This window comes from Amblyomma americanum, chromosome 2, assembly GCF_052857255.1.
Source record: "Amblyomma americanum isolate KBUSLIRL-KWMA chromosome 2, ASM5285725v1, whole genome shotgun sequence".
Classification (NCBI taxonomy): Eukaryota; Metazoa; Arthropoda; class Arachnida; order Ixodida; family Ixodidae; genus Amblyomma; species Amblyomma americanum.
The window spans coordinates 218324508-218347816 of NC_135498.1; the positions used below are offsets into that span (position 1 = coordinate 218324508).

The following is a 23309-nucleotide window of genomic DNA, read 5'->3' on the forward strand; positions in this document are numbered from 1 at the left end:
AACGCGCAGAAGAAGGCCAAAGATTCGCCGGATTACGTATCCAAACCAGCAGCGCACCGACGCCAGGCGATACAACCTACAAAGAGGCAACGCGAAATACAAGATAGGAGACAGAGTCTGGGTTTAGACTCCAATTCGCCGCCGCGGATTGAATGAAAAGCTTTTGCGCCGCGGTCTCGGCCCGCACAAGGTTCTTCGTCGCCTAGGTGTACTGGCATATGAAGTCATACCTGACGCAATGACTGCATCCCAGGAACGCCGCGTACGACCAGAAGTTGTCCATGTCGTCCGTCTAAAGCCCTATTATGGGCGCTAAAAATTGAGGACGCTTTGTTTCCGCACTCGGTGTTTATTTTTCACAATTCGTTTTGATTCCAGCCTTATGTCTTAAATCCTCTGGTCAATGATTCTTTGAGAGAGGAGTATTGCCGAGATTCTTTGCAGTGTTTGTTCGTTCTTCGGATCTGCCGGCACGCCACTTTATCGCTTTGTTTGCGATGCAACACGCGACCAGATTTATCTCGATTGATCGCATCCAGGCAGAGCTGATTCTACGTCGCTCCAAAATGTTCTAGTAACTTTGCACGTTTTATCTAGAAAGTTCGTTATCAGCTTGAAATTGAGCACGGCCGAGAGCGGCGGGCATTCTCTTCGGCGGCCGCCAAGCGCGCTTGTTGCGCTACGCCGCCGCCGAGTGATTCAGTCCATTGTGGGCGCAAGTCTACCAAATAAAGAGTTAAGTTTAGGCGCCATTTTCTCTGTCTTTCTGCTCTCCGGATTGCAGTCACCACTACGTGAACATAAAATCGGTTAGCCACATTTCAGTTAATGCTATTAACGAGGTTCCCGAGTGAATAAGGGAGGAGATAGTATCACTTTTCCCTGTTACTCTTCTGATGTTAGTACCTTGGAAGGAAATGTTTTCTAAGCACATCGGTCCCGGCAACATTGGCGGTGAACTATCGTAGCACCATGATGACTTGAATGTTGTAATCGGTAGAAGGCTGAGTTCGACGCACAGCCCGGTTTCCAGTAGTGTCCCAGAGATAAATATCGTCGTTTACATGAAGTTTAGTAAAATAGAGACGAATGCGGTCCCCCTCCTTTATCCTCCTAGAAAACTGCCACAGTTTACGGCGCTTATCACGAACAGCCTCAGACTAGTCGCGTGATATGCTAAAACTTGTGTTCTTTAGTTTTTTTACTTCTCAAGGTGGGGTCAAAGATTCATTTTCCAAGCACTTCACCCTAAATAAGCCGAGCACCACACCAGGGGAAAGCTTGCACCCATTGTATCACCGGTGGGTACCCGGCGGCACTGGGGATCGAACCCCGCACCTCCCGCATGCGAGGCGGATGCTCAACCACTCGGCCACCACTGCGGTGATGCGGGACTAATGACGGATTCGACTTCTTTCTCATTATAAAATTTGGCAATAATGGGACGTTTCTTGTAAGTCAAAACACGCCCTACGCGGTGAGCTCTGAGAATGGAAGTGACAGTAATGCCAAGTTTCTCTGTGCAAAATTCTCTTATATAGCGGTTCGAGTGTTCCCAAGACTCAGATGATTCAGCATCATCGATGCCAAAAACAACACGTTCGACCACCTTGAGTGATTTTCCAGATCGTCACTTTGTCCTGAATTTTTTAAGAGATATCAGCATTTCACACAGGTTGACCGGAGGGGAGTGTTTCTATATTACATTCCAATTCATCAACTCTTTTAGTTAACTATTCCAGGTCTTTCTTAAGGCTGACGTGGAGGTTCAAGACTTGGTTTATCGATTCAAGGAGGCTTGTGTTGCTCGCCTCAAGATGAACAGCTGAAGCTACAGCGTCAAGCTACAGCGTCTTGCAATTTAGTCATAGGGCCTGGGTTTACCTCCGCGTCACCGCCAAGAACCAAAAGGCGCCAAATGTACGACGCAGCAGCATGGACATACTTCACATAATCCACTACACCAGGTGGCCACGACAATGCAAAGAATCAAACATTATTGTCATGATAACACTGAGTTTCAAGATAACTAACCTGTACAAGCAGCATTCGTGAGTACGGATGCGTAGCAGCAGTGTCGTGGCCCATAATGACGCCCTTTTCAAGCAGCCTATCCAAGCAGGTGATGTGGCCCCATGTTGCTCGACGAACTGTGAAGTGGCTTCCAAAGTTATTGGTGAAGGGTAATGCGGCCAATCCGTTGGGAGGCAGTAAGTATCCAACTGCTTTGTGAAGTAGCCTGCAGCACCGCTCTCCCAGATGTTCATTTTGTGCCTATTCAGGCAGTTGGGTCGACTCGGTAGCTGGCCCAGGATAAGCAGCAGGAGCACCTGTACAAACTGCATTCGTTAGTACGGATGGATAGCAACAGTGTCGTGAACCTGATCGCAGATTACTTAGGTATTCTCCTTTTGACTCTTATCCCCAACTGTTCCCAGTTCAGGCCTCGGAATACCTCCCGTAAACAGGTGGAGAATAGCATTGGAGAGATCGTGTCGAGATCGTGGCGAGATGCTTCTGGTATAGTTGATGTCATAAGGCATTGTGTCTACAAGGTGGCTAGTTTTTCTAGCACAATTCCCCTCCGTCCTTCAATAGATCTGCTGTTACCTGATCCTCACCAGCTGCTTTTCTCCTTTGCATCGCCGAAGGCTTTTTTTTAATTCCTCTTTTGTTACTGCAGGGATGTCCCATTGCTGTGTGCTACTGGCTCCTTCGTAAACGTCCAGATTACATTCACTGATGTATAGATTTGCGTAGAACTGTCCGGCTATTTTAACTATCCTATCCATATTGCTAATGACATCGCTGTCTTGGTCTATTAACGCATACAGCTGGTTTTTACCAATGCTTAGTTTCCTCTTCACCGCTTTTAGGCTACATCCGTTCTTTAGAGCAGGCTCGATTCTTTCCATACTACACTTTCTTATGTCAGCTAACTTGCGCTTACCTATTAACTTCGATAACTCTGCCAGTTCTACTCTGTCTGTAGCTTTCATGCGTTCGCGTTTCTGAATCAGATTTTAGGCTCCTGAGATGGCTTGCCGGGGTCCCGTCAAACGATTTTATCGCGTGCTTCCACTGCCCACTCCGTAATGATTGTTGTCAGATTAAAGATTGTCAGTTAAAGACTAGTGCAGTGATATCCTGAAAATAGTACTGTCGGTGTGACTTTTTCCAGATCTCCAGAGAATCTGAATACGGCCAACCCTCCGGCGCCGATTGTTTCAGCACGAACATGATTTATGAAATGATTTGCCAATGCGTTGACACGGATTGTGGAACGATGCAGATTTGGTTTCCTGTTCGCTTTTTTTTTGTTTTTGCGGCCCTATCAGCGTTATGCTAACGTGTTTCAATTAGGCTGGCGAGGGACGTCTGCTATTGGAACTCCACTCTCCGTTTCTTGCCTGCGTCGCATGGATTGGTTACTTAGCGAATAGATTGTCCTGGGCTTTGGTAACCTAACGACATATCCTGTGAAATCAGGACGCTACCTTGAAAACTTCTGTTCTCACGTATTCCTGTTTGTACTCTGTCATGAACAATTCTTCCAGCCAGCATCAATAGAATACTAATTTATGCAAACTCGCGCACTGGTGCGAACAGACGAGGACAAAAATACAACTTTTCAAAACAGCATCAATGAAAATTGCAACAAAGAAGCATTCCTTACAATACGGTTACAAAATTGGAGATCAGTGCATAAATCACGTCACTTCCATTAAATACCTGCGTCTAAAAATTACTTCCGATCTTAGTTGGAATATGCATCTTAATGATATATGCTCGAAATCATACAGGAAATTGTGCTACCTGCGCAAGAAACTAAAAAGTTGCCTGTCAATCGTGAAACTTGAAGCATTAGAGCGGTCTTAGAGTACGCCTTTGTGGTATGGTATCCCTACAGCCGCGCTTAAAAAAAATGACTGAAGACACTTTGCAAATTCTAAGGTGTGCTTGTCGAAAGCCTTGTGGTCAACCCACTCCATATACCACGTTGTACATTTCGCCCCAGTGGAATAGCCACAGTGTTCGCCGATATCACTTTGAATTACCCAAAGGTAATTTCACCGCACATCGCGACCGGGTTGCAACAACCACTGCAGCCGCTTTCGTTCCGCCTCCCTGGCTTCGCTGCTCGGTGACATGGCCAGTCGCTGCTGCCGTCTGCGCTCCAATTCATTCGATTTGGTGTTCAGCGATATCGCCTGTCGCTGCTGCCGCTTTCGTTCTGCTTCCCTACCTTCGGTACTCGGCGATCTAATTAGTCGCTGTTGGCGTTTCCGTTCTACCTCCCTTGCTTTCACATCTGGTGACATGTTCAGTCGTCGCATGCACATTCGCTCCTTGTTCTTCTGGCGTTGGGTGTTAACGAGCACGCCGATAGCAAGTGTCAGGTGTGTCCGCAAAGCATGGCGCCACGAAGTGCGATTTTTGCTGCTTGGTAGGATCATTGTGCTAACATTTTTTTTTAAATCGCAACTGTATCCTTCCAAAACCACTGAGCAAGTGGAGCGCATCGAACGGTATGCTGCCAGGATCATTTCAAATTATTGCAAACGTTCATCAGTTACGTAAATGTTAAGGAAGCATAAGCTTAGAGCCGCTCCGTTTGCTCAGACAGACCACAAGGTAAAATTTTTGTACCTGATTATCACAACAAGAGAGCATTGCTAGGTGAATAATACATTTTTTTCTGAATATCAGGGATCATCAAGACTCAACCGCGCAAAAGTTTACGACCATATTGCGCAGGACTAAACAATTTCAGAAATCCTTTTTTTTCCTTACACAGTCGAACAATAGAACCACCTGCCTGCTTTGATTGTTGAATGTAATAACATAAATTTGAATGGCGCAAAGGAACAAGCACAGCAAGACACGGCGATAGAAGGAGCGCCTGTATTTGTTCCTGTGCGCCATTCAAATTTATGACGAAGCAACTAGCCCTACAAGAAGTACTTCCGGATTGTACTAACTTTTGAGCATTCTCTGCAAATTCATTTTTTGTAATCCTCTCCTGCTTGGGAAGCGCTACGTCTTTCAGTATTTGAAAATAAATGAAATAAATATGTGCCGCACACTGAACTTTTACGCCTCCGGTGAGAGCAGCCGATCGGTGTTGCTCTGTATACCAGCTTTCGTAAAGTGACGGCGTTTGTTATTATTGTCTCGCCCTCTCTGTAACACGAACACAATCACATAAACTGCTTGTGCTGCTCCGGTTGATGTCCGCGTGGTATAGGCTCAGCTGCCTGAATAAAAGCAGTTTTTATTTCCTTTGTAGGAATAATAGAGTTTTCAGGACTATTTCCGCGCACGGGATGTTCGAGTGCGATTCTTGAGAAACGAAACTGTCTACATTTCAGAAGCTAAGTGGCTCTTGGAACGCAGGCTAGGCCATGCTGCGCGACTGGGCTTCCCTGGCCCGGGCTAGGGAGCCGTGTGGAGGCGGCGACGGCAGAGGCAGCCTGCGCAGCAGCTCTTCGCTGGGATCACTCTGGGACCACGAGTACGGCAGCCGGCTCGAGCGCTACCGCTCGATGGACTCGGTGCCCGGTGTGGTCACAACCCCCGTGCGACGACACAACCCAGTGGCACACTCTCGGTGCGCCCCCGCTCTTTCAACGTCCCAGATTTAGTGGACATTGAAGAACCAGGACAGAGCAACGGGAAGAGCTATAGCAACCTCTGTGCTGACGTCATGAAAGCGCTCAACAAGACAGAGACACAGAAAGAGGCGGACGCACAGTGCGCTTGCTTCCAACTCATTTTATATTTCGTGCGAGAAGCGGACATTTATTTATTTATTAACAGACACCTTACAGGCCTCAAGGTAGGCATTGTGTAATGGTGGTCAAATACAAAAGTTTGTGTAAGGAAAAGTTAAAAAAGAAAAACATTATAAAAGTGCAGCAAAACAGACCGAAATAAATAAGTAAGCTTAGACAAAAAAAGATACCGTTATTCACAAGAAGTTATATGATGTGTACGGCAATTATGCGTGATGGGAAAAATATAGGGGAAAGGCACAAACGTTGCAATTCGGGCTTGTTGGTTCATACTTTGGAGCAATAGCGCAACAGCACAAGGTACCAAGAATGAGTAGACACACAAAGCGCTAACTTCCAACAACTTAATTGGAAACAAATGCACAACAATTTATACATGCAATTATTGCCGTGTCATCTCATAGCATGCACAACATCAGTGCGAACATAGGTAGGCAATTTCTTTTTTCGACAGTCTGACAGAAGGAGTGCTTACACAAGCACTTCCCAATCTGGCTATCTTTTCTGCTTCAATATTCTCACGAGTGCCGTTGTCCTTACTTTTCCCACCTAAAAAACACTTGCCGACTAACACATGTGTAAAAGGCAAGCCGTTACTCGACAAGTGTTTTTAGTTGAGAAAATTAAGGACAAGCGCACTCGGATATCCCCATGAAGTGTGAGCGCCGTGGAAGTATCCGCCAACTAAAACAGGAACGCCCGAGTAGTTATTTCGCAGGAAACGAATCCAACCTTGGTTGGGAGATGCTGTTCCCGGACGACCGTGTATCAGCGGTGTATCAGCGGTGTATGTGCAGGTTTTACGAGAAGGCCAGCGACCTCTTGGCGAGTGTTGCACCACCGCGAAAGATCGATCGGTGTATGGGGAAAAGAACGATGAACATAAATGGCAGATTTACGTGGAATGAGGAAGGAAGCAATGCAACGGCGATCAGGAATGGAAGGAGAATGGTACGCGTAGAAACCAGAGAGGCGAGGGAGGGAATTGTGCTCTTGAAGAAGGAAGGCCCGGGCCTTGAGTTCGCCGTCGCGCAGTCAGATGTTCACTTTAGATGACTTATTAGCAAAGCCTCGGCAGTTCCATTGCACCACCAGTGATGATGCACTATCCATGGCGAGGTCGAAGAGCTTCAACGATCAGGGTGGTCAATTGCTTCATGAGCGCCATTATTTTGTCGAATGCCGAGGAATGCGCATTTAATTGGACGTCTGCGCCGGTATGTGGCTCAGTGCTGTTTGGAGATGCTTCGTGAGGAGGTAGCTCGTTTGTTATGTTTCTCCGAGATGGCTGTGAGCGCCGCTGTTCTCGGCGCTTAGCGAGTTCCTCTAAATGGCTACGAGCCTCTGCGATGGCATTCTCAAAAGCAGCTACTTCATCTGTGTTGTCCTTGACCTTACGTGTTGATGCGGTCCTCCTTCCCCGATGGTGAGCAGCTTGTGCGTAAGAAAGTGGCTGAGCAGGCACGTTCAGAGTTGGGGAGTCAGTTGTAGGAAGTTCGTCTTCAACACACGCTAGAGCAGCGAAGCGATTGCTTATGGTGGTATACCAGTGTTCCCAGACGGCACATTCAACTTCTTTGCCTTCTTCTTCGGCCAAGCGGTAGAACGAATGTCGTGACCTGGCAATTTGCAAAGGGCACAAAGGCCTGCTGTCTCGTCCATATCCGCCACTGCGGCACGATTGGGGAAGGTATTTTGCATATGACCTTCTTTATGACAATGATAACAGAAGATACGGCGTGGACGAAAGGGCTCTGGCTTGACAATCGCGCCGTAGTATAGATCATGTAGTCTGGTAGATTGGTAGGGCCTGGAAGAATGAGGAGGTACGTGCGTCGGTGCCCCATAGGCCGGGCTTGGAGTACTGCGTGTGTTGAACAGCGGAGATTTGCTCTCACTTACTCAGGAGGGCTAGTGCTGTCCACGTGGTAGACGATGACTCGGAGGGTGTCAGGCCTGGATGCGTAATATATTTGTACGGGGACATGTTTACTCGAGCCCAGGGGAATCTGCGTAACAATGCACAACTTCTCAGCACCCTCTAAGAATAGTAGGTTCACCGTGGTAGTGCTGGAAGGGCGATGAACGACGAATCCATAGTAGTTGGACGAGCCCAGAAAGGATGAGTAGTGACTTGAACATAACGGGGAATGATGACAGTTATGTCCAAGCCCAATGTAGTCTTAATAGTGACGCGGAATAGTTTTGGAGTCGGTAGAAGTGCACTTGAGGCGCTACTCAGTGGGGGTTTCTGTTGATGTGGTAGTCGGTTCAGTCGGCACGGGTGGCCTCGGTAGGAAAGACACAACTGGTTCCACAGGCGCTGTTCCTTAAGACATCCGATGAGGTGTCAGGGGCTCAGCCGGTACTGTTGGCCTTGGAACGGGGGTCGAAACGGGCCCAGTTCCTTGAGGCAGTGCGAGAGGCACGCGGGCAGTGAAGCAGTCCACGTCACAAGTCGCACAATCGGAAGACGCTCCAGCGGGTAAGTCCGTAGCCGCAGAAGCTTGCATCGACGTGGATGCAGCAGACAGCCGCGTGGCTTCCACCGATGAAGACGAATCCATGCCACAGGAGCGTGGCGCTGCCTCGCTCGGCAGCGCCGAACCAAGCCTAGCTTGCGCCTAGGGTGTTCAGTTAGGGTTTCTTCGCCCACTTTGCTCGAAATTTGTCGAGAGGGGTGTCGTTGGCCTCCGTTCGCACAGAAGGCAGGTCGTAGCCTTCACAAGATGACTGTCAACAGAATAAACAAGATTAAAACACAGAGCTCAGAACAAACTTGTCTCAGCTCGAGCGCTTCTTCTTCTTCCTCCAAGCATCTGAACTGGATTGAACAATATCGTTTACACATTAGGGAATTGGGTTGAAGCCTAGCAAGCATGCGTAGCTAAACAGCGAAGAGCCGTTTCTCACACGAAATAAAATCAGTTGGAAGTAAGCCCAATAGGTGTCCGCCCCTTTCTGCATCGCTGTCTTCTTGACGCTTTCAGGATCTAGTCATCATAATCATCAGCCCGACTACACCAAATGCAGAGAAAAGGCCTCTCCCATGTCTCTCCAATTAACCATGTTATTTGCCAGCTGCGGCCACCCTATGCCTGCAAACTTCCTAATCTCATCCGCCCACCTAACCTTCTGCCGCCCCCTGCTACGCTTCCCTTCTCTTAAAATACACTCCGTTACCCTTAAAGATCAGCGGTTATCTTGCTTTCGCAGTGTATGCCCTGCCCAAGCCCATTTCTTCCTCTTGATTTCGACTAGGATGTAGACGAAGTTTCTTCCCTCACCCACTCTGTCCGCTTCCGGTCTCTTAACAATACACGTATCATTTTCCTTGCCATGGCTCGCGGCATTGTCCTTAACTTAAGCTGAACCCTTTTTGTTAACCTCCACGTGTCTGCTTCCGTGGGTGAGTGCCGGTAAGATACAGCTGTTGTACACTATTCTCTTGAGGGATATTGGTAACCTGCCTTTCATGGTCTGAGGGAACCTGCCATTTGCGATCCACCCCATTCTTATCCTTATAGTTATTTCCCTCTCATGATCTGGATCTGCTGTCACTACCTGCCCAAAGCAGACGTATTCCTTTACAACTTCCAGGCTCTCGCTGCCAATTGTGAACTGCTGTTTCCTTGCTAGACTGTTGAACATTACTTTGGTTTTCTGCATGTTAACTTCTAGACCCATCGTTCTGCTTTGCCTGTCTAATTGATCAAGCTTTGCTGCTCATATCCTGAGTGTCTTAGCAAAGCAATGTCATCAGCGAATCGCTTATTATTTCGACATTCTCTATTAACTTTTATCCCCAACTGTTACCAATTGAGGCCTTGGAATACCTCCTGTAAACTGGCGGTGAATAGCTTTGGCGAGATGGTGTCTCCTTGCCTGGCGCCCTTCCTTATTGGAATTTTATTGCTGACTTTATGGAGAACTATGGTAGCTGTTACTGTATAAGCTTGGGCAAGTTGGTGCGGCATTGTTTTTCAGAAGCGCAGTGGACAAAGGACATCAGCGCCGCGTCTGTGCACTTGTCTCGTCGTTTGTTCCCTTCGCTGCTTAAAACGAATATGGTAGCTGGGCAGTTCCTATATATATCTTCCAGTATTTTTACATAAGGCTCATCTCTACAGGTAACCATTGCAAACACACGGGATAGTAGCAGTGTACATTGGGTACTTTGACATAAGGCTTATCTACACGTATTCCGCAAAGCCTGTATGCCTGCTTAGTTTTCCACTGCGTCAAATGCTTTCTCGCAATCAAGGCTATATGTAGGGGTTGGTTATATTCTGCGCATTTCTCTATCACCTAGCTGACTGATAGTGTGAATATGATCTATTTTGGAATATCCTTTACGAAAGCCTGCCTGATCATTTGGTTGATGGGAGCCTAAGGTTTGCCTGGCTCTATTAGCGATTAACTTAGTAAATATCTTGTAGGCAACAGGCAGTAAGCTGATCGGTCTGTAATTTTTCATGACCTTGGCGTCCCCTTTCTTATGAATTAAGATTGTGTTTGCTTCCTTCCAAGCTTCTGGTACGGTCGAGGTCACGAGGCATTGCTCATACAGGGGGGCTAGTTTTACTAGCACAATCTCCCTTCCGTCCCTCCACAGATCTACTGTTACCTGATCCTAACCAGCTGCTTTTCCCTTTCCATTGCTCCGAAGGCTTTCTTTACTTCCTCTTTCGTTGCTGGCGGGATGACGCATTGCTGTACGCTACTGTCTCGATTATTAAGGTTCTGATTACATTGGCTGCTGTATAGATTTTTGTAGAACCTAATCATGGCTAACCAACTAGCCTAAACCCTGCTTCTTTCTTTAGTGACCATAAAAATGTGAATATTTTGTGTGTATGTGTGTGTGTGTGTGTGCGTGCGTGTGTGCGCGTGTGTGTGTGTGTGTGTGCATGCGCGTGTGTGCGTGTGTGCCTGTGTGCCTGTGTGCGTGTATGTGAGAGCAAGCTTGCCATGAATGTTTAAGAAGAGGTGTAAATATGGTTCTGCAGCATTCCAATGGCATCGTTGGCGGACATCATAAAACACGAGAATCATATTAACTATTAAGTTGAGTCTAAGCTGATATTAATTAAACTTAGACGACTGACTGCAAGGAGAGCTACTATTGTTGAACAAATTTCGTCCATCTTGTGCGTATTGAAAAAGAGCAGGGCGTATGAGGAGCGAGCAGAGGCACTGTGCACTCCGCACGGCCGAGGAGATACTGTGCCCTCGTTAGTGGCGGCTCGGAAGCACACCTCGCGGCAGCAACTGTCCCTGTGCAGCTCGTGCGGCGCCCTGGGGCGGAGGTGGCCAGTCGTGTCGCACGACAGCCTGGAGCCGGCCGAGCTCTCGCTGGACTCGGTCACGCTCGACGAGTGCCTGCTGCTGCTCAGGGAGGACGAGGACGAGCCGCGCTGCTGCAAGTCCACGCAGACCGAGGCAGCACCGCAGCTGGAGCCGTCGACACAGGTGCTGCTGCTCGAGATTGTGGACCTGATGAAGATGCTGGCCAGGGGTCCTCGCTTCCAGCAGCGAAGGCCCACCACTCGCGAAAGGTTGGCGGGCTATTTGTTTTACCCCTGTAAGGTGAGCAGATGGAGCGCGAGCTGACCGCTCGTAGTACGCTTGGAAAAAAAAATATTCAAATGATGAGATTCGGAAGGGCGCTGGGAAGGACGAAGTAAACGAATTCACGCTCAAAACATTGCCCTTACCCTTACCCAGGGGATTGTGCAGCATGCCTGAGGACCACTGCAGACTGTGTGCAATAGTATAGGCTGCACAGTGAACAAGGATAATGTTCAACTATTATGCTCGAGCATCTCGGAAGGAAGGAAAAATTCACCACAGGAGACGAGTGTCCAGTAGTGAGAGCTGATCGGGAGGGAAGTGACGACCAGAAGAACATTCTTAAACCGATTCTCTAAGGGGAAGAAAAGGCGAGTACAGAAAGACAAGACTTTGCTGTGGGAGGCGCCATACTCGATTTCTAGAGATCATCTTCATGTGAAAGCAATCAGGCTGCAGACGCTCGGTTAGTCCGTGAGGTTTGTATTGCGCAGGCACACACGTAACGGCATGAAAAGCTCCAAGCGGTAATTTTCGACCAAAATTTATTGCAGGAAACAATGACTTTTGGGGACGCATATAATGACGTGAAACGATTGGCACCGCACCTCACTGAACAGGTAGCACCGCACCTCGCTGCGACCGGATAACACAGTCAATCTGACTACTCAGTGATGTCAGAATCGTCGGCCGCGGAATAACACAGATAGAGCGAGGAATCCTGGAAGCATGTAAAATCAAGAACTTAGACAATGAATACGTCAGCGACAGCTTGGTCCGGATTACAGGACATAATGTGTCACGTGTAAGATTACAGGCCTGTAGAAAGAAATTGTTTTTTTTGTTTTGTGTGTCGGCACTGTTGCTTACGCGCATGTGCACCCGGCTCTGTTGAGACAAGTTTCACATAGTAAACTTCAGTTGTGCTACCAGCGTCGCACTTCTACTCTTTCCTCTAGTGAACGCGTATTTTCTGCTGCTTTTTTTTCATAACCATTTACCGACTGGACCATCACGCTACACTTCTTAGGTTGGCACAAAGAAACGTCGGCTACCGAAACTGCCGTTCCGTTTCCGTTCAAACAGTGGGAAGCAATAAACGCATATTTCTTGAAATGGACGTACAGCCTTCAGGACTTTAAAACGGCGTGAAGCAGGTCATTCGGCTTGTATTCGCGCGAGCGCACCAAGCCCTCTCCAGCGCGAACATCGCTTGACTTGAACACGACTGGCCGTAAAATTGGAACAGACACTTCATTTTCGATCAAAAATTACCTCTGGCTGGCGATTTAAAATTGCCCAGTATTAGCAGGATTAAGGCGGATACTTGGGCGACTAGGTACAGCTTTAAAGAAGTACAAACAGGGTGGAGACACAGAACGAAGAAAGGGCAGGACGGCACATAGAGCTGACTATGAAGTCGTTTTCATTCCGCCAGAAGCGAAATATATATGCGGAAAAAACGGCTAAACAACAAAAATACAACATTGTAAATAACCCCTCTACAGAACCGAAATGTTGCACTTTAGTTAACTGGAGCTCTTTAGATATCACAGAATCGCATGATACCGAAAGTGAACGCCTCCTTTGTGATGCAGCATTTTTTCACAATCTAACACAGCTCCTTACAGCTCCTACTCGTATCGCGGAAATAACCGTGACGAACTTTGACCTCATATTTTTTAAAAAGTTTTCTGACGGTTGTAACGCGTCTATTACAGATGGTACTGCTGATCACAAGTCCGTCCACATAACTTTTAACGCGCATGGCGGCAAAGGGCCGCCGTCAGTGAAAACGTTTCTTTATAGTCCGGCTGCAGATGACGAATGGGTTCGTGACATGTTGCATTTTAATTTTCACGAGTTCGAACACGGAGGAGACGTGTCGTACTCTTGGAGCAGGTTCAAGACCAAGGTTTAAAAATGTATGACCAGATTTGTCCCTGTCTGGTGTAAAACAGTGAGGCGTCACAATCCGTGGATGAACCGTGATATCATACACTTAACAAAGTGTATTCACGGAAACGAAAACTAAAGTGTCGCAATGCTGATCACTTGCGCTCCCAGAAGAAATGGTTTTCAATCTACAAAATGCCGGCAAAAATTTTACGAACTAACCTTTGCCTGTTTCATGAAAGATTCGCCTGGCAAGTTTTGGTTCTTTCTGGTAGTAAGGAGGCTCTCGATCAGCTAAGTATTAATGGTAATGTTAATACAAATTTTAAAGACATTGCTAGTGAACTCTACATTATTTTTCTAAGCGCATATCACCCCAATGTTAATGCATTTCCTTCTTGTTCTAACAAGCCCAATTTGGTTATATCGTCGAGGGCATGCTCACGGGCTTATTAAATATGAAAACAAAGAAGTAAAATGGAGATGGCAGTATTCCTAACCCGTTTCTTCATCGATACTCTTAGATCATTTATTACTACCTTTACGTGATTTTCAGTGCCTCACTTGATCGGAGTTGCCCACCTAGTGATTGGTTAGCTGCCAGAATAGTGCCAGTTTTTAGTCTGGAGAAAAGTCAAATGCTGGAAACTACCGACCTATCCCACTTATATGCACGTCTTGTAAGTTTCTTGAGCACATAATAGCCCACCATGTATCCAACTATCTTGAATCAATCAACTTCGTCGTCAAATTTAAGCATGGTTTCTGCAAAAGTATATCGAGTAAAGCAGAGATATGTCATGTTCAACGTCATGATATGTCATGTTCATGTTTAACATAGATATGTCATGTTCAACGAGCAGCAGTGTGGATTTTGATGTCTTACTTAGATGTTATAGCTTTACAAATATGATAACCAAAGCAACCCGTATAACTAACTCCGAATTCCCAAACATGCATAGATCTATTCTTAACAAATATTGATTCTCCACTTATTCCCTCAGGAGTTACATGCTGTGACATAAGTGATCATATGGGCATATATTTGTTTTGCCAGAAGGAGGTTCCGAAGCGTGACCCTCGTGAGAAAGTTGTGTGTCAGTATATAACAGAAGGAGCTTTAGATAGATTTCGAGCGCATATTATAGGCGTGGACTGGTCCGTTATATACAAAGAGGCTAGTGCGGAGAGCGCTTATGACTTATTTCTAGACAACTTTATTCATGCTTACAACATATACTTTGTTTCAAGATTAATGAGGCGACCAAAAACAATAAGAAAGCCACGGATATCACGCGAACTGTATACGCGTATTAAAGAAAAGCACAAACTATATCAGCTATTTATTCACATCAACGATCTCATTATTCTTGACCGCTTCAAGAAGTATAGAAATAAATTAAACTCTGACATACGAGTGGCAAAATTGAAGTATTACGAGAACTACTTCGCAGATACAGCTAATCGCCCTGATAAACTCTGGCGTAAAATCCGCTCACTTGACTCTGACGTTTCACAGGCTGGTAATCCCGATAAATTACTAACAACGGCATAGAATACACAGGTAACCGTCTCGCAGAAGAGTTTAATAAGTATTTTACTCCTGCGTTGAACCCCTCTGCTGATATATCTCACATATCCATTGACAGGCGCCCACCTTCCTTGTTCCTTGAACCCGTCTCTACCAGAGATATTTTGTCAACTTTTAGTGACCTAAAGAACAGTACCTCGTGTGATGCGGATAATATCCAGATTCGTCCAGTTAAATATGTCATCGACATCATCGCTGCGCCATTGGAGTACATATACAACCTATGCTTAGAAACTTCCACCTTCCCTGCAAGAATGCAGATTGCTAGAGTAGCAGTCATATACAAAAAAGGAAACAAAAACAGTTTTAGAAACTATCGACCAATTAGTATTTTGCCCGTCTTCTCTAAAGCGTTCGAGAAATTGATTCTTAAACGAGTTGAAAGCTTTTTAAATAAACACGCCATAATTACTGACTGCCAGTATGGCTTCAGAAAAAACCGGTCAACCGAACTTGCTCTTTTGCACCAGAAGGAATATATATTGAGGAATTTTGAAAATAGGAACCTGGTCTTGGGAGTTTTCTTAGATTACAGCAAAGCATTTGACTGCATAAACCATAGCATCTTGTTGGAAAAACTTGAATGTTATAGAATTAGAGGTGCAGCGTTACTCTTACTTAAATCTTACTTGTCCAATAGAAAACAGTGTGTCCAAATAAACGAATACAAGTCAACTCTTCGAACAGTCACCTGCGGAGTGCCCCAAGGAAGTATTCTTGGACCATTGCTTTTCAACCTGTATATTAACGACACCATTTGTGTGGATGACAACGCTCGCTTTATAATTTATGCTGATGACACCAGTTTATTTTTATTCGATGGTTCTGGTAGTAAGTTACTTGAAAATGCAAACATACTCCTGGAAAAAATAAAGACATGGTCCGATAACAATCTTCTTTCAGCTAATGCAACAAAATCTAAGGCAATACTTTTTCATCCAAAAAACAAAAAGTGCAGTGAATTCGGTGAACTACGTTACAACCGAGACCAGATTGAGTTAGTAAAGTCATTTAAATCGCTTGGCGTAATATTCACTTAAGATATGCTATGGGACGATCACATAAATCATATAGCATTAACGACATCTCGAACCAAAGGATTTATAACGCGTTTTAAATGTTGTCTCCCACAAAAGGGAAAACATTTATTGTATCGTGCATTATTCCGCTCGCATCTAAACTACTGTTCATTAGTATGGGGTACTGATACACGAACGAGTCTGAAAAAACTTGCTGTTCTTGAAAACAGGGCCCTCAGAATTGTTCATAACCTGCCACATAGATGCTCAACTAAAAAACTTATTTTCCAGGCACAGGATTATTAATGTTTTCAACCTGTATGCTTATAAACTATTGCGCACGTATAAAATAGAACAAAGAAGATGCATAACAAATATATCTGAGTTAGCCCCGATTCAGTTATTTCAGTGCACATACCCACGCCGTCGCAAACCACACTGTGTAGTACCTGTAGTGAGAACAAACTATGGACGCCAAATGGTAACATTTCAACTTCCCTCTCTTCTGAATAGATTAATCTCTGCAAATATTGATATAGAAAACATTAGCTGCTCTGACCTCCTCGACTACTTTTTTTTTGAAGCCACATTTTCCTAGTATGCATACTTTGAACATTTTTTTTCGCTCTTCTTACAATCTCTAAAACAGCGCTCTTTGTTTCTTTTTTTGTTGCTTTTATTGTTATTGCTTTAACCCTTATTGATTTTCTACACACATTGGTGATTGCGTATTTTTTTTTCAGTGAAGTGCCGTCGCATGCCACTGCCCACTTGCTGTACCGGGGTGGGGACCTTGTCAAGCGTTAACCGCTTTTATCCCCATCCCCTCCAACACTGCATGGTGATGGAAATAAACTATTATTATAGAGTTATTAACCGTAATTCACTTTTCCCTGGCCATTGACAACCGGGAACAAAGAGATGCAATTTTTCTGGTTTTATCATTGAAAGGCTAAAAGAAATGCGGATGCCAGACAAGTCCCTCATCTGGTTACAAGCTTACGTGGAGAATTGAAGACAGTTTGTAGAATGTGGTGGAATTAAGGCCGAGAGCTTGCAGGTTCTGTCCGGTGTATTACAAGAATCCATGCTGGGACCGCTATTGTATCTCATATACGTCAGTGACATCGCTCTACATGTCGATGAAGGTGTCACTGTGAAATATTTTGCCGATTATTGTGTCATTTACTCTGTCTTTAAGAATTCTACAGGCAAGCAACTGCAGAATGCCAATCTGCATCAACTCGCGGACTGGTGCGAACGATGGGCGGTGAAAATTAACTTTTCAAAGAGCAGCATCAATGACAATTGCAGCAAAAAAATCCCCTAATCTACGGTTAAAAATTGCAGATCAGTGCATAACTCGTCAATTCCATTAATTGCTTGGGTCTAGCAATCACTTCGGATTTTAGGTGGAATATCCATCTTAATTATATATGCTCGAAATCATACTGGAAATTGGGCTACCTGCGAAAGAAACTAATAGATTCTCCGTCAAGCGTTAAACTTGAAGCACATCACTTGATGATGTGGTGTGGGATCCGTACCATACCAAACACATTGAGCAAGTGGAGCGCATCCAACGCCATTCAGCCAGGTTAATTTCATTGAATGATTGCAAACGTTTATAAGTTATGAAAGTATTGAGGCAGCATAAGTTGTAGCCGCTCCAGTTGCGCACACATACCGCCAGGTTAAATTATTTCTACTTGCTGTAGCACTGTAAAAAAAGGATTTCTACGTGAATCGTTAATGTTTTCTGTATATCAGACATCATCAAGACTGAACCACACAAAAGTTGCAATAAAAATTCCAGAAATCTTTTTTTTCCTTAGACAGCCGAATAATGAAACCGCCTGCGTGCTTTCATTGTTGAATGCACTGACGTTAATAGTTTTGAGCGTTCTTAGCGAACTCATTTCGTGCAACCCTCTTCCGCTTGGACAGCACTGCTGCCTGCAGTATTTGGAAAGAAAAAAAACAAATAAGCTCCGCCTTAAGGGTATGACACGACAGCGTGTTGGGTTAATTCCCTCGACACCTTGGCATTCATAGTTACCGTTCCAGCCGACCGCCGGACACACGAATCTGGGCCTGTGGCCCCCAATAACGTGCGCGGTTGGCATTCATAGCCGACACCGGCCTGCCTGCACATGTACCTATGTACCTCTTATGCCGAAATGCGTATTTCATTTCATTCATTTGTTCAGTACCCAGAGAGAGCGCAGGCATTAGAGGGGGGGGGGGGGGGGATACGAAGTCACAAAGCAAAGCAGACCAAAGTAACTTGAGCTCGTGTCACACGGCAGTTAAATGCTCATTATACACAAAACAGTCAAAAGCAATGAGCATTGAGAAAAGGAATTCTCTTAACCACTGTCAAAACTAAAGTTAACATCGAAAACAATACGTCATGCGATACAACGCTGACAAAATCGCGAGGCAACTGGTTCCACTCTAGAATTGTTTCGGGGAAAAATGACGTCTTAAATAAGTTTGTACGGCAAGAAATTTCGCGCACTGTTAAGTGACGGTCCGTACGTTCAGAGACATAGTAATGGCGCTTAATATATTTATATCTATCTTTACCAATGAACTGTATACAGTATGAAATAAATTTAGTTTTAATTTTCGTCGTCGACCATCCAGCGGCTCTCTATGTAATTCGTGTTTTCTTCTTGTAGCGCTGAACTGCCTTTCGTAATTCCCAGTGACAAAGCGTGCAGCCATGTTCTGTATACGCTCCAATTTTTGTTTATCTTGCAGAGTTGGCGGATACCAAACTATGCAGGCATATTCTAGGATCGATCTTACATTGGCTTCCTCAAGCAGATTCCGACAGGCTGTTGGAAAGTTTCGTGTGTTGCAGCGAAAAAAAGCTTAATGCACGACGCTTCTTGCCTACGGCATATTCGACATGGCGATGCCAATTTAACTCTGGGGTAAATACACACCAAGATACTTGCACTCAAATACACGGCTTAACAAAGACTTATTTTGAGGTGTAGGCTTAAATTTGAAGGTTCCTTTTTTATATATACCATATACTGTTTTGTTCAAATCAGGTTTCACACGCCATTTTGCGCATCACGATGATATTTTGTCGAGATCCTGTTGAATCTTGCATGTGTCAATTTCTGAAGTGATTGTCCTGTACAGCACACAATCGTCGGCAAACAGCCTCATATGTAATTCAGTTCTATCGGTGATGTCATTCACATAAAGCAATTATGGTAGTGCACCAAAACGGACCCTTGTGTGACGTCAGATGTGACTTCCGACGCCTGAGATTGTGCGTGGTTCACAACAACAAACTGTGTTCTTAATCGCAAGCACTCTCTGACTCAACATATTAATTGACGATTAATGTTGTAAGCATACATTTTTTGAATAAGCAAATAATGGGGTACAGTATCGAACACTTCTTGAAAGTCAAGATATATACAGTCCAGTGAGAGCCGCTTGTCTAAGGCATCTGCTAAGTCAAATGTAAATTCAACGAGTTGCGTGACACAGGACCCTTTCCGAAAACCATGTTGATGAGTGTTAAGTTATGAGTTTACATTCAAATGCGCTATGACACTGGTGTACAAAATGGGCTCTAATAGTTTACGCGCGACACGTGTCATTGATGTAGAGCGGTAGTTTAGAACACAGTTTCTGGGACCTGCATTATGCACCGGCACAACGATCGCACTTCTGCAGTAACTTGGCATGGACGCCTCCTGCAGCGACTTATCGAAAACTGTTATTGAGAACGGTGCAAGCGAACGCGCGCACAGCTTCTAAAAACTATTTTTCAATCCATCACCCCCCCCCCCCCCCCCTTTGAAGTACTCAATTGGTGCAAAAAGTCCTCAATCCCGGGTGTTTCGATCAGAATGTATTCCATATCAGTTATCTGTCTGTTGGCAATCTGTTCGCTTTCGTCATCCTGCTCCGTCACCGGCGTAAAAATGGAACAATGGAACTGAAGTACTGACTGAAGATTCTTCCTTAGCAACGTCCTCGTGCTCACACTTATTGCCAGTCACAAGGGGCGGTATAGAAAGATTATCTTTTCCATTTCTATTGACATGCTTACAAAATTCCTTAGGGTTTTCTTGCAGCGGTGTCTGAAATGAATTGGGAAACGAATCTTTAGCTGCCCGTGTAGTAACTTTTACTTACCGTGTTATTCCCTGCAGTTTATTCCAGTTTTCAGTGACCGGTGCCTTTTAAAAAAAATACAGTAACATCTCTGTCTCTTACTAGTGAGAAACGCAACTATTTTGTAAACCGAGCTTTATTCTGCTTTGTCTACCGGTTAATATTTTTGGAGAGCGAAATTCAAGTTCATTGCATTTTATTCACAAGATATATTCTGGATAGTTTCCTAAATAACAGCTGCGAACGCAGCTTGACGAGGTCCAGGAAACCAAATACAAGGCATAGCATAGAACAGGAAACAACTATTTACAATGCATCAGTGCCTAGAAAATATAATTAAAAACGATAAAATAAAAAGCAAAAGAGAGGAAATTACAAAATACGAAAGTAAAAAAATCAGTAATTATACAGATTTACAGAACAAGTAAAGTAATTATATAGAACAGGAGGTGAACAATTATAAGTAATTACAAAGAATTGTACAGAACAAGTAAACATGCAACTAACAACATGACACTGCGTTAAGAGATCGAAGAAAACAAATTTTACTAAGGACGCCGAGGTAAACAGCAAAGCAAAGAGTAATATTAATGGTTCATAAACATTCATTGTTTTACGAAGTAGCTCCGTAGTTCCCTTCTTTTATACCCAGTAGTGTTTTGAAATGAATTTAATGTACGGTGAAGGTTTTGAGCTAAAGACTGCAATTTATAGTTACTGTGAAAAAATGGTACGGCCCACACATCCTGATTTCGTGTGTACGTCACAGCCTGGCGTAATTCTAAAGATGCCAATGCTGATAAATGATTTTTCAGATAGGGGGCGAGAAATACATTTGTTGCACAAGTAGAAAGTCATATAGGTTATTTACGCGGATTATGGAATATTCTTGGAAGGTGGTTTCTACTGAACTCGATCTTTCAAGATTTGCAACACAACGAAGAATTTTTTTTTGTAATATGAGAGATTTATTTATGTCGGTTTTTGTAGTTGTCGCCCATACGAGACTGCAATAATTGAAATGTGACTGGAACAAGGCATAATAAATTTAGAGTTTACACTTCAGAGGCAAAGTGTCACGGCATCGTGACAGTGCACCTGCCACTGAAGAAAGTTTTTTACAAAGGTGGTTAATGGGACAAGTGCTTCTAGTTTCCTTTGCTGGCGCTACGTCACGCAGAGCTTCGAACTGACGTCTTCAGTGACGTAACAAAAGAAACTCCTAATGTGGTCATCGCACGACAATTTAGATAAAAAATACACTGCTTAAGTTTAATGCAGGCTAACAATATCAATAACCTGTTCTTCAAATTTCAACACATAATTTTGTTGCAGAAACTTATTCTTTGCACGAAATGTGATTGTTTTGGTTTCAGTTCCATTTAATTGAGGTCTGTTTAAGCGAGACTAGATTGATACTTTTTCTTATGGCAAGCGTAAGAATATTTTTTTCTATATTCTGCAATATATTTTCTTTCAGTGTCAACAATGCAGTCGCAGTTGACCTGCTAGTTCTAAAGCCAAATTGCGAATCTGTTAGAACATTGCTTCTATCAAAAAACTTCAACATTCGCGGGTAAATTACTTTTTCTAACCCTTTTAAAAAAAACGGAAAGCACAGAAATGGGCCGCTTTTTGAAGCTACGTTGGGGTCACCTCCAATTATGTATGAGAGATACCCTGGAAGTTTTCGTGGCTAGGGAAAAAGTTCCAGACTCGATTACCAAATTAAAAATGTGCGTATACACAGCAGAAAGCAAGTCAATTACGTGCTTTACAGGTTTTATTTGCAAGTTTCTTATATCCAAAGGCTTACTCATACTGTTAACTTCTGTTTCACCAGTCGGCTGTAGAAACACATTATTCCCTTGGGTTAGACTGCTGTCAATATTATTTGTACCAGCTGCGTTGAAACAAGAAGGAATGGTGTTCACAAAGTGGTTATTTAATCTGCAAGAGCTTTACCTTTCATTTCAAGGCCATTGATGTTTATTATTTTGGGCACTGTGTTGCCCTTATGACGGCCCAAGACCTCATTTATCGGTCTCCAAACGATATTAGGTTGCTGACGGGTAACATTGAGTAACTCTTGTTCGTAATATGCAGTTTTAGCCCTACGGAGTTCCGAGTTTAGTTCGTTTTTCAGTTGTTTAAAGCATTTTAGTATTTATTCTGAGCGCGTGCGCAAAAATAAATGGTAGGGTCGGTTTTTATTCTTTATCATGTATAAGTGTGCATGGGTAATCCATGGCTTTCTTATTTTTGTAGAGCGTTTTACTGCTTTAAATGAAAAATTCTTCGTGTATGCCTCACTTCGTACATTTTCTGCTTTAAAAGGCACCAAAATTCTGGAATACCTTCATTTTGTGTTCTTGATTAAAATAATCGAAAAAATGATTCCAGTTCTCGGTTCATACCGTCGGCGACTGCTTTATCGTAATTGTATATTTTCCTGCTTTTCGTTCCAGTTGCCTTGGAATATTTCATGTTCAGTTCACAACACACGGCATTATGCTCACATATTCCTAAAGTTAGAACTACTGAACTCACTAATTCGGGTATATTTGTTAATAGTAAATATAGAATATTGTTTTCACGTCTTGGTTGTAGTACCATCTGCTGGAGTGAAAGTGAGTTTACTATATTTATCACCTCCTCGTTAGTACGACCGACTGTAGGTTGAAAGTGGGGTTGACAGTGCCAGTCTGGCAGATTAAAATATCCTCCTATGATAATCAAATCTGTTTGTAATAGAAGAGGAAAATTTGCAGTGCAAAAATAAACTCGCGGATTACGCCCGACTACTTTTAGAAGGCATCAGAAGTCATACAAGGCATCGATGAATGCGGCACCGTTCGTTTCCAGAATGCGTGCGGCACTAACGTGGACACATTTCTGGAGCTTCTGAACTGTTACCCGCGGTCGTCCTTGGTCGCCTTTGAAAGTGGCATTTACACCCAGAAAAAGGGAGTGTGCATTAGTTCCTGCTTAGTCCCTGTGCTCAGCGACCTCGTTTAGGCATACCACGAGAGGAACCTAGAGAGACAGCTTAGAACTTTGAGGACCACCCGGGTCTTCCGGTATGTTGACGATTACCTCATCCTGCTCGACGGTCAGCCAGGGGACTATACCACTGACCATGCGAACTTCATCTCAGACTGCTTTGAAACAACCATCTCTGGCTTCACCTTGACAAAGTAACTTCCCACAGACAAACAGTTGAGATTCCTGAATCTTGTTTTGACTTTTGGCCCACACCATCTAGGCTGGAAGTACACACCCCGCTCT

The 23309-nt window shown here is 44.2% G+C and overlaps 1 protein-coding gene across 3 annotated transcripts in view; it reads left to right on the forward strand.

Annotated features, from left to right (window-relative positions):
• The window catches only part of LOC144122166 (uncharacterized), a 178501-nt gene that overhangs the window by 70684 nt on the left and 84508 nt on the right, over window positions 1-23309 (forward strand). For all 3 annotated transcript variants that reach the window (XM_077655741.1, XM_077655743.1, XM_077655742.1), the window contains exons 2-3: window positions 5398-5611; window positions 11081-11353. In XM_077655741.1, coding sequence (XP_077511867.1) covers window positions 5406-5611; window positions 11081-11353 — 479 coding nt within the window. In that variant the 5' untranslated portion in view covers window positions 5398-5405. The remainder of the gene's footprint in view (window positions 1-5397; window positions 5612-11080; window positions 11354-23309) is intronic.